Genomic DNA, 12,355 nt, shown 5'->3' on the forward strand with positions numbered 1-12,355 from the left:
AGGTAATGCTGAAGCAGCCCAGCCCCAGCTGGGAGCTGTCTTAGTGCCACAGCCCACTGGTACCACTGCGAGCACCGGGATGAGCAACACACCAAACCGGAGCCACTGGAACTGTGGGCAAAATTCCCCTCTCAAGGAAGAGGATCCCCGGAGCTCTCTGGCCCTGGAATGGGTCAGGAGGCAATGGGCTCGTTCCTCTCGTGCGTCTCACAAAGGGCTGAGCAAGCTTTGGTGTCACGGCCAATTCAGAAGCTATTTTCCAACATAAGTCCCTCATCCCGCTCCTGAAATTTGTCTCTTGCGCCAAGAGAGGCCTGTCCTTCAGAAGTCCCCACCTAAAACCTATTTCCAGCCATCCCCAAGGCATCACACTTAGCTCAGTAAAACAATGGCAGACACAGGCTTTGGGGCTTTTCCTACCTACCCCAATGATGTATTGGGCTACACAAGTCTGGAAACACCCTTCACCACCACCTCAAGCTGCCCCCTGCTCTCTTCCCGCTCACCCTGCTCCTGGGAACACACTGGTGTGGGAACATCCCCTCGAAGACAGGGTCCATAGGGAGTGGGAGCAGGATCCGGCCCGCGCCTGCGGCATCCCGCATGGGGGAAAGGAGAGCTCCTCTGCTGCCCGCTCCCCTCGCCGCAGCGTTCCGCTTCCTCCGGCCTCCCACAGCAGGAATGCACTTTGTGAATTCGGCCCAGACGCAGCCTTCTAGCTAGAATCCTAGCCCATCTCCATCCTCCTGTCGCTCCAGACCAGGCTCCGGCGCATCCCGCCATCCCTCCTGCGGCTGGAGCAGCCACCAGGCACTGCAGCCCTGGCTGACCCCGCCATGGTCATGTCCCAACTGCTGGAAAAGCATTTCCAAAAGGAACCAAAACTATATATATATATATATATGTATACATACATATATATGTCTATACATACACACACACACGTATATATATGTATATATGTCTACCTATATATACACATATAGGTTCAAAAGGCAAGCTGCCAAAGTAGAAAACATCGGCTCACCTGGTTTGTATTATGCGTGTTAAAGAAATGAGACTTTTAGCCCATGACATCTTCTTTAAAAATGAGTATTTAAGATCTTCAAAAATTGCTACAGTACAAAAAGTGGTTGTGTGTGTATATATATATATATTTTCTCTCTACACGTATCGTATGTATGTACGCGGATGGACCGGAATGGATGACCCCACCAGAAGAGACGCCCCACTCGTCCTCCACAATGTTTTCCAGGCGTTAGCGACTCGGCTTCGGCTTCTCGCCAAGCCTTTGCATCGGTACATGGCACATAATGGTATTATTGGCACAGGTTCAGAGTCACGTCCACGTCCAGGCTCCAGGCGCTCGGCCCTTCCCTCAGTCCCCCGCCGGCTCCTCTTCCTCACGGGATCCTTTGCTCACACATTTCCCTTCCTCTTCCCCACCAAATGCGCTCTTTGTCCATCGCAGTTCCCTACAGGCGTGTTCATTTGTATAAAAATAGATTTGGCCCATAGAACGCTGCTCTTTGAGTCTCCTACTGGTAAACAGAAATGGTAGGTACAGGTAACCCATTATTTTTGTATATTTTTTACAGGTTCACCAATGGAATCCTGTGAAGGACGAGAAGAAAAAGAAAGATTAAATCACGACAAGGGAATGGCATCACGACTGGCACTGCTGCTCTGGTGACCCCCTGGAGCCTTCCCCTGCCTCCCCCGCAGGGCTCAGGAGCACAAGCATCGATGGCACCCTTGGGGATGGGCATGGAGGAAGCAGGGTGTTGGTGACCAGACACCAGTCTGCAGTGGGACTGGGACTGGGATCCCTCCTTCAGCCTCCCCACTGAAGCCTCAGCCCTTCCCAGCCCATTCTCAGCCACGTTCCTTGAGGCACCCCTCGGATCAGGGCACACGTGATGGGACGGGGATGCTTTTGATGAGCAGTGGAAGAGGTGGGTCTAAACGCACACTGTTTCCTCAGGACCTCTTCCAAAGCATTATTTCCTTCTGACCCCCCTTGCATGCTGGGGTTGTTCATACTTGGGCTGAGAGCAGCGAATGCTCTGGCAGGTGAGAAGACAGTGATGAGCACTAACAAAATTCCCTAAAGTTAGATGTCCTAAAGAGATCAATATAGAACTGGTTAAGCATCAAACCCAGAGATCCTACAGAAGTTCTTCTTAAGCTATTTATTTGCTGCCTTCCGAAAGCTCTCTCCCTACATAATCCTGAAACCTCCATGTGAAGGCAATTACTCCCCATCGTCCCTGCGTAGCCGCTTGCTTCACATGCAATATGCCTTGGTGTGTAGTGTTACACACTGTAATGCATCCAAGCGTCTTGAGACCACTGCCCATGTGTGGGCTTCATCCCCATCCAGTGCCCTCGGTCCATAGCTCTGCCCTGAGCCACACAAGCTTGGCTACCAGCCCTGGGAATGCTTTTTGTTCCAGGGCTCTTTCCTCAGCATTATTTTAAGGCAAGATGCCCAATATTCACCATCTCCAAGAACAAGGCTCGAGTCTTAATTAGCGAGACAGATTTGACTGAGTCCTTAATCTCCCGCGCCGGGGCTGTGCCGGGACTGCTGTTATTCCTCCAAGACAAGCCAGGATTTTTTATGATGACTCATTATCTGTTAATGTTAATACAAACCATTTGCTGTTGTTAGGCAGAACGAGGCCAGCACAGCAGCTGCTCGCTGTGTTCAAAGTGTGGAATTACCGCACAGCGCTGTGCATTTTATCCACCTGGTGCAAAAACTGGGGTCAGATCAATGTTACCGTAGCCAGGATGATTTTCCAGGTCCCGGATCGCCGCTTCCCTAACAGCAATGCCGAATGTTTACGTAGTCCTGGGTGAATCCTATCTAATGCATGCATTGCGGGACGTACAACTTGTATTGTATTCCAAACAGCCTCGCTTTGTGCAAAGTAGGTCAGCGCTTGATCAACCTTACAGATTTTTGTATAATCTCATTCCATGGGGTTTTTTAGTCAAAGAGAGTGGGATTAAGGACAAGAACAACACGAAATCTCAGACTTCATTTTCAGAGAGCCCCAAAGACAGTGTGAAATCAAACCAACACTGCCTCCGTTTGCTGCAGTGCCCAGCCAAAGCCACTTGAGCCTCCAGCAAACTTCACCCTTTGGGGTGCAGAACGGCTGCTCCTGCCCTCTGCCACATCTCTGTCATCTACTGTGATCAGGGCGCAGGTAGTTTTGCTTCTTAAGCCCCCATGCAGATAATCCCTGAGCTGCCTGGCACAAATGCTATAAGTGACTGCTTTACTCTTCACCTAGACCAGCCCCGGGCCATGCTGTGGCTGCATCTGCACACAGAGCTGCCAGTGCCTCAGCAGGGACCGTGCCAGCAGCACAGGAACGCTCTCCATCACTCCTCTTGGCATCAGATGAATCTGACCCCAGGAAATAACTTCAACATCTGCTTGCCGTGTAACCAGATGAGCTTCACCAGGTTTCCTGACACGAGCTCAGCGCTGCCTGCAGCTCTCCAGGCTGGAGACGGTTCCATGGTGCTGTCCCTTACATCTGCTGCCTGCACCCGCGCAGCCTTGCGCTGCCAGCAGCACCCTCAAATGCCAGCCTGCCATTTAGGTACAGCACAGTGCTGACGGGCTGCCAGCTGCAAAGTGCACATTAAACTCCAACCGGCCTCCCGGTGCTCATCTAGTCCAAATGTCCACACACCCTCTCTGCCCTGTGTCCGTCTTGCGCCTCCAGCTCTGACTCTGCATGTTCAGAGGACTAATTTGCTTGTTAGACAGCTAGGAGCTGTGGAGGGCCATCAATTAAACCTTGTAAAAGGCTTTGAGCCTTTCCACGGAGTGAGGTTGCTGGCACGGTGTCCAGCGCAGTGTCCGACCCCTCCTGGTGCATGGCTGCGTGCCTGCAGAGTGAGCATTGCCCCATGGCTTTGGGGTGTCCCCCCTCATGCTGCTCATCATCCCCTGCACACACCAAGAGAGAGGGGCTGGGAACAGAACGCTGCACACAACCCTTCTAACCAAGATGGAGAGCATCCTTCCTCCTCTGCTGAAGGACAGGGGGTCAACACTAACTACTGCCTTCAGGATGTGCTGCTGCTGTTGGAAAAGCCAGCCAGGAGGACATCGATCCCTCCAGAAGAGGTGCAGCCCAAAGCATCAACTTTGCCACCAGCCTCTCCTCTAGAAACGAGAGCTGGAAAGGTATCCTCATCCCACCATCCTCCTGCAGCATTCATCTGGTGACAGCACAAGGCCACCTTAACAACAGGGAGACAGTCAACCAGGGAGCTTAGCCCAATGCCATCTCCTCCGGGAAGGTTTTACCTTGCACAGTGACATGTGCAACTTGGAATATCCATTTTGCCTGCAGGATGTCCCAGCTGGCACACACGGATTCATGCAAAACGCATCCTTCAACCGGATGCTGCTGGCAGAGCAAAGCCCCCTCAGGAGACACCAACACCGAGACCCTGGCAGGTCCTCAACCTACCAAGCACATCATGATAGAAGATGTAGGCAAATGTGCGTAGGAAACAGAACAGCATGGAAAAAATGACCTTTTTCTGGCTTCTAAAGGACTTGGGCTGACCCCGCTCTGGGACGCGGGCAGTCTCTGCAGTATCTGTGCCGTGCTGATGCTCTCTCCATTACTCCCCACACACGGGAGGGATCTCTGGCAGTCGCCTGGCTCTCACCGTGATGCACCACTTATGCTTGTGTGCTCCCTGAACACCCCAGTGCAAACACACACACGCCCATGTACACACGCAGAGAATAGCTTTTGGATTAATCTCATTTTGCCAACATTAATGAAACCAAACATTAGCGTTCAGAGCTGGATAAATAATTGAAACCCTATTATGGAGCTAATGCTCCAGGTACGACTCGGATAGATTTTTCCAGAGCGCGTCAATATGCGCTTTATGGATTCCATGAAAACGGGTCAATGAGAATTTCAAGGATTTAATAAGGCAGGATGCGATGGCTTTGGGCTCTTTAAGATCTGTGGAGATGGGCAGGGAGCAGTCTTGGGCACCGAGTTTCACAGGACCTGGGGCAGGAATTGCACAGGCTTCCCATAGCAGGCAACAGCTCAGAGCTGCTCATCCTCCTTCCCTCTATTTCAGGCACAAGAGCTGCTGATGGCAGCTATGGGCAAAGCCACCAGCAGGCCGATGGGTGAACCCTTGCTCTGTGCCTTGTGCTGCCTGCGCACACCTCGCCTGGGCTGCCCAGACACCGCCAGCCCCCAGCACAGCCGAGACCATTAACTTTTTATTCCCTTCCATTCTAATCCAATTATATTTCTGTGTTCAATAGCTGAGTGTAATGTTAAGCAGGCTATTCTGAGCAAGCCGCAGTCAGGGAAGGCGGCAAATTTCATTTACACTGAATATATGATTCATTACAACAGGGACGTGGGACAGACCCATGAATGCACCTGAGTGCATGGCTCAGATGGGCACCGGTGCCCCTCAGTGAGCCCCACGCAACCAACCCTAACTGCTCCTGCTGCCACCTTCAACAGCAGTGCAAGGAGGGAAAAACGGCTCAAGGCAGCTCAAAACCAGGAAAGAATCCCCAGCAATGTACTGCTGAGAGCAGTACAACATCACACAACACAGCAGCACCCGAGGTGCGAACCTGGCTGCTAGGGACTGCACACGTGGGCTTGCAGGATGTGCTTCCCACAGGGCAAGGAAAGGCACAGGAGGAAGAGGATGAGGAGAAGGAAGAGGAGGACCCCAGCACCCTCACATGGCAGTGTTTATGACAGCAAACATCATCACATGAGCTTTTGAGTACCAAGAGAGCGTGCATATCAGCTGCATGGCTCATGAAGGAGATGGGCTGTCCATCATGCAACAAGAGGTTAATTACAGACCAGGCCACTTCACATTACTATTGCCTGTCGAGGTAGGCTGGAACCACAGGATCAGGCTGAAGTTCAAAGGCTGCCCCAGGGACCCATTACTCTTAAATCCACATCCATCTCAGTCCCTGCCTTTTAGCTCTGGCCCGACTGCAATTCACTTCTGTGGAAAAGCCGCTTTGGTACCCAGCACCCCATCCACAGCATCCTGTGGCCATCCCGAGAGGTGGTTCCTCACATCCCGAAAGAAGCAGGAGCAGGAGGATGGCACCAGGCAGGAGGAGAGCAACCGCACGTGGGCAGGGGATGAGAGGCATGGAGCAGGCAGGGGACAGGCATGGGGGGAGCGCGATACCTACCAGGAAACAGCCCGATGGCGTCTGCCCTGCCCCAGAAGTCAAACAGGTTTCGGCCAGTCAGCAGGAGATCTCAAACCATTTCTCAGACACAAAGGCCACGGGAATAAGATGCCGGTCAGAAGAAGAGGGTCTGCAGTGAGCACAAAAAGGGGCTTGCGGGTGCTGGTATGTAACACACCAGGAGCAAGCTGCGGTGGCCTGCAGCACAGATCAGCTGTTTTAGAGGGCAAACATAACCACCTCTCTAAAGTAACGCTTGGAATGGGCTTATCGGCCTCGGAAACCAGCGAGGTGCAAAGCACAACCCCATGCGCACGCAGATGCTGGTTAAAAAGCTGTTGGCTTCCAGGCTTCTCTCCTTCATGCAGGTAGACACCAGCTGCGGGTGGCACGTCCGCCACGTCCAGCCAGGCTGCGCAGAGCACTGCATGCTCATTTCCTCCCTCAGAACCCTCCTCCTGTTTTCCCCTCTGCCTTTGATGGGAGGCACGCATCTACAGCACGGTAAAACCCCAGCAGCACCCAGTGAACGGGCTCGGGGAGCCAGGCCTGCTGAGCACCCCTCCTGACAGACATAGGGCACGCAGAGAAGCGCTCGTGCTTTCACCCTGTGCCACCAGCTGCTCCCAAGCCCCTCGTTAAAGCATCATTATTTCACACCAGACTAACAGCTCATTTGGCTCCTCCATTAATCACCCTGCTCATTCCCAAGCCAGCGGCTCTTGCAATGCAGCTCAGCAGACAGCACGGATGCTGGACGATGGATCCAGCAGCATTTTGCGTGCTGTCGGGAACTGGAAAATGTGCGGTGCTCAACACTGCCAGAGCTTGCTGGTTGGACTTGATCATCTTAAAGGTCTTTTCCATCCCAGTGATTCTATGACTCTATTTTATTATGCTGTGATATTCTAAGGTGATGCTGAGGACAGAGCTGCCTATGTGGCCAGTGGAGCCCTCATCCTGCCGATGAGGATGGATGAGCAACGTCCATCAATGAGCACCACGGTCCAGAGAGCCAGAGGAAGCTGGGAGAAGCCAACGGGCATCTCCCCTTGGGAGCCAGCACGGGCACGGCTCTCCCCATCCCGCCTTACCTGTTTCCATTGAAGGTTGTTTTATAGTCCCCGGGCGAGCGCAGCGCCTCCTCCGCGTAGACGGGCACGGGGGTGCGGACGCACTCGTGGGAGCACTGCAGCGTCTCGTTGTAGGCGGTGAAGATGTCGAGGGCGCTGGGCACGCGCGCGGGCGCGAAGTCGGTCAGGTTCTGGCAGCTCTCCTCCTGCTGGTCCAGCTTGCGCTGGTGGCTGTTGCGCCGCGGGCGCCCGCTCTGCGCGCAGCTGCGGGACAGGAAGGGGGGCATAAACTCACCTTATGGGCCCTTATCTACACCTCACTCAGTGCTAGGTAAGGATCCCTTATCTACACCTTGCTTAGTGCTAGGTAAGGATCCCTTATCTACACCTTGCTTAGTGCTAGGTAAGGATCCCTTATCTACACCTTGCTTAGTGCTAGGTAAGGATCCCTTATCTACACATCGCTCAGTGCTAGGTAAGGATCCCTTATCTACACCTCACTCAGTGCTAGGTAAGGATCCCTTATCTACACCTTGCTTAGTGCTAGGTAAGGATCCCTTATCTACACCTTGCTTAGTGCTAGGTAAGGATCCCTTATCTACACATCGCTCAGTGCTAGGTAAGGATCCCTTATCTACACCTCACTCAGTGCTAGGTAAGGATCCCTTATCTACACCTTGCTTAGTGCTAGGTAAGGATCCCTTATCTACACATCGCTCAGTGCTAGGTAAGGATCCCTTATCTACACCTTGCTTAGTGCTAGGTAAGGATCCCTTATCTACACATCGCTCAGTGCTAGGTAAGGATCCCTTATCTACACCTTGCTCAGAGCTAGGTAAGGATCCCTCAGCTACACCTTGCTCAGAGCTAGGTAAGGATCCCTTATCTACACATCGCTCAGTGCTAGGTAAGGATCCCTTATCTACACCTTGCTTAGTGCTAGGTAAGGATCCCTTATCTACACATCGCTCAGTGCTAGGTAAGGATCCCTTATCTACACCTTGCTCAGAGCTAGGTAAGGATCCCTTATCTACACATCGCTCAGTGCTAGGTAAGGATCCCTTATCTACACCTTGCTCAGAGCTAGGTAAGGATCCCTCAGCTACACCTTGCTCAGAGCTAGGTAAGGATCCCTTATCTACACCTTGCTCAGAGCTAGGTAAGGATCCCTTATCTACACCTTGCTCAGAGCTAGGTAAGGATCCCTTATCTACACATCGCTCAGTGCTAGGTAAGGATCCCTTATCTACACCTTGCTTAGTGCTAGGTAAGGATCCCTTATCTACACATCGCTCAGTGCTAGGTAAGGATCCCTTAGCTACACCTTGCTCAGAGCTAGGTAAGGATCCCTCAGCTACACCTCGCTCAGTGCCAGGTAAGGATTCGGGTGCTCTGGGAAGATCAGCCACAATCAGGCAGTCACTTGGCTTGACTTGGTTTTAAGGATCACATTTAAATTTTAGATGCAGGCTTTTTAGCATCACAGGAATGACTTAAGCACTCGTTCCTTTATACCTGCAGGAAACGAAAGCCTTCTTTTAAGTGAAAAGATGCAGGGGACAACAACAAAGTGAAATGCCATTTGGGAGGCACACGAAGGTTTTAACTTACGGGGATAAATAAGCTCGGAGCCCAGCCTGGCACAGCAGACGTGCTCCCGTCAGCACAGGGATGACTGCCTCCCGCTAACTCCCCTGGTTCAGTACACAGGGAACAAGGAGACCACCGGGCAGCAGGAACCCGCCCTCGATCAGGCTGGTCCTGTTTAAGGGGCTGGATGCTGACTTAATTAAGATGTCACTTTGTTCCCTGAGCGGGACTGACAGCGCCTATCGCAATGCTGGAGCTTGGGAAGGTCGCAGCTCCGGGGGCAGCGGCAGCCGGGCAGCAGCACTGGGACAAGCCTTGCCCTACACTGGCTGATGCAACCCAAAGAGACAGCCCCTGAAATAACCCCCAGCTCCCCCAGTGCGTTGCAGCAGTAACAAGGAGGACACTGGTGTGACACAGCCATCACTCACCTCCCACCCAAGGGAACCAGTACCGGCCGGCCCTTGCCTTGTACCAGCAGCACTGGGGGCAGCCCAATATGTGCCCTAAAACACCAAAACTGTTCGGCAAATGCTAGTGCTGAGCAAACTCATGGGGTGCTGCTTTCCGCCAGGGACACGCGGACCCTGCTTGTCTGCGGGGGTTCCCTGCTCATTTCCCCATCCCACCCATGGTGAACAATTTCTGTTCCTCACTGACTGCTGTATTTATTTGTTTGCCCTTTTTGGCTTCAGCATGAGGTTACTGGAGCTGTTCTGCTAAGCTGTGGTCAGCCGGATCAATGATACATGCGGCTTTCGACTGCTGTTAGAGAAAACCCTCTGACCAAGTATTTCCCCTGTTCCTTCACTGGAATATTACTCCTAGCAAGGAAGTTTTGTCAAGTAAACTCCATCCGAGACACAGAAAGGAGCATCCCCGGCTGCACTCCTGATGTGTCCCCATGGGCTTGCTCCCAGCAAAGCAAACTCGGCCGCAGGGCGAGTAACCCCGCGCTGTGGCCAGCTGCAACGCTGCACTACAGCTCTGCCCAGATTAAGATGCCTCCATAGCCCTGCAAATAGGTTTTCCTCTAATCCCGGGGAATGAGCAGGCTTCTTCCTCCACCCGCTCCTCTAATTCCCTCCTGGCTGCAGGAATTGATTTGCTGCAGTGCCCATGGAGAGCTCGGGTGGGCGGGAGGAGATGATGGAGGAGAGAACCCACCACAGCAGCTCTCCCACCGGCCCAGGGCTGCATCCGAATCCCTCCACCGGCAGCACTGACCTCAAAGTAGGCCAGTTTCGCTGGGAAAATAGGTAAAGCCACGAGCGCCTGAAGCGAAGCGCTAACCTATTTTGCCATACGCCCAGCCACGCGGAGAGAATAAACGGGAGCACACGAAGCTGGAGAAGCACGGGAGCACTCCACGGGATGGGGCACTCTTCAATCCGGCAGCATCCGAGGGGCTCGGAAGGTGCCCTTGCATCCCTGGAGTCGCAGGGAAGGTCAGAAAGCTCAATTGCTTGGCTGCGCCAGGCTGGGGATTTAAGGAGCAGCAGCAAAGCTGCTTAAGCAAGGCTGCTGAGGAGATGCCACTGGGCACGGGGCAGGTCCTGGCACCCTGAGGGAGCTCTTGCTGTGGCCAAACACATGGCTTTGACCTCCCCGAGTGGCATCACGTGGCAGCGACTCAAGCCTGCAGCAGCGCTGTGCATGTGCCCCAAGTGGGACCCACTGACCCCAGCCATGTGCTGGTCACCAAAGCACAGCAAACCCAAGGGCTTCAGCCCCCCGTGGAGCACCCACTATAAAACCCCATTTTCTCCTGCAATGCCTTTCCAAAGCCATCCCGGTGGATGCTGCACATGTTAGAACCCGCAGCTGTTAATGAAAAGGACTCCCCCATCCCCAACCTGTCCCATCCCCGCGCCATCCTCCCCAGCCCAACAGACCCAGGAGGAACCTTACCAGTTTTTTAAGACAAGAGTTGTTATCAGAGCGGCTATGACCATGATGAGGGACACGGTTATAGTGATGATCTGATGAACTGCCAGACCTACGGAGAGAAGAAACGAGAGGGAATGGCAATGGGAGCCAAGGGGATCCCGGGAAGGATGAGCAAAGCCCCCGCTGCCTCCCAGCCCCAGCAGACGCGATCGTCTCCCTGCTTACAGAGAAGAATCTTTAAGCCCAGCTCCTCATTTCCTATCCTCTCAAGTATGTTCCTTGTCAGCCCGAATTAGGCGCGAAGAACGGAAGACACGTGAAGCCGTACCCCCTCTGGGACAGAAAGGGAAACTTGAGCGCAGCCTTGCAGTGGGTGCAGGATTAACCAGAGATAATAATTACTGCACTAACTGCTGCTCACTTAGAAGGTCGGACGGGCTCATTTTCTCCTAATTCACCTTAAACAGGGTATAATTTTGGCTCGTGTATCAGTCCTAATGAGCAGTTTGGAAACAAAAGCATCTCGATGTACAGTGTGTTTGTGATTTTGTGCTGCTTTACAGTTGCAATTTCGTAATGAAATGATTTCCCTGGCTGCGGCCCAAGGATGTGCTATTTTTCACAAACAGATGTTGCAGCTCCTGATGGATGGTATTTTTAATAAGTAAGTACGTGTTGGCATGGCAGGAAAAGAAGCAGCTTTTTATATCTGTAGTTTCATCCATATATACGTACACACGGACCTGTGCAATACATGCGCAGCACTCCCAGCTATTTCGGGTGTACGTGGCTGCTTCTCCCTATGGAAGCACGCACAGGCTTCCAACCGCTGCCCATGGGTGAGGATGAGGGTGGGGCTTGGAGCAAGCTGCTCTAGTGGAAGGTGTCCCTGCCCATGGCAAGGGGTTGGAGCTGGATCCAGTTCCCTTCAACCCAGTCCATGATTCCATGAGGTGGGCAGACGCTGCCCACCCGGCTGCTCGATGTACACCCATCCCTTCCCGGCAGCAGCAACAGTGGGTGGAAAACCCTCCCGGAGAGACACACTGGGGACAGCATGTGCCCCCTCCATAGCCCTCAGCGCCACTCTCCGCAGGGACTTAGCACAGAGCATCCCTATGCTCCCATGGGAATGCAGCCCAGCGCTCTCCCAAGCAGTGGATTTGGGGCCATGCTGCGGCTCCCTGGCTTCCAGCACCGTGCACCCCACTCAAGGCAGGCTTGCAGGAGACGGAGCAGCAGCCCAAGCCCCAGTTAGGCCAGGTTCATCAGTGCGATTTTAAACCCGGGATCACGCCTGCTGCCCCACTGCTGCTCTCGCAGGACACAGGTTTTCACTCCCTGGGAATTCATTACAGCATCTCACCCAGCTCTGCTCATCCTGTGCCCTGGAGGAGTTCGGGTCCCTGCCTGCTCCCACGCTGCCAACAGCACTCATCAAGGGAGAAAGGCTGCTTGTAAATCAACTGCTCCGGAATGCGAGCCTTGACAGTTTAATACAACAAAACCAAGGTCACCTCTGTGGAGTCTGTCCAAAGAACATGGCCAGCACTCAGGC

At 53.3% G+C, this 12,355-nt stretch overlaps 1 protein-coding gene across 1 annotated transcript in view; it reads right to left on the minus strand.

Annotated features, from left to right (window-relative positions):
- Positions 1-1,076: 1,076 nt before the first annotated feature.
- Positions 1,077-12,355, minus strand: part of AJAP1 (adherens junctions associated protein 1) — a 34,797-nt gene continuing 23,518 nt past the window's right edge. The window contains exons 3-6 of the mRNA XM_065696421.1: positions 10,819-10,906; positions 7,339-7,581; positions 6,245-6,374; positions 1,077-1,614 (exon numbers count right to left, since the gene is read on the minus strand). Coding sequence (XP_065552493.1) covers positions 6,302-6,374; positions 7,339-7,581; positions 10,819-10,906 — 404 coding nt within the window. The 3' untranslated portion in view covers positions 1,077-1,614; positions 6,245-6,301. The remainder of the gene's footprint in view (positions 1,615-6,244; positions 6,375-7,338; positions 7,582-10,818; positions 10,907-12,355) is intronic.

The sequence above is a fragment of the Lathamus discolor genome, chromosome 16 (assembly GCF_037157495.1).
Source record: "Lathamus discolor isolate bLatDis1 chromosome 16, bLatDis1.hap1, whole genome shotgun sequence".
Taxonomy (NCBI): Eukaryota; Metazoa; Chordata; class Aves; order Psittaciformes; family Psittacidae; genus Lathamus; species Lathamus discolor.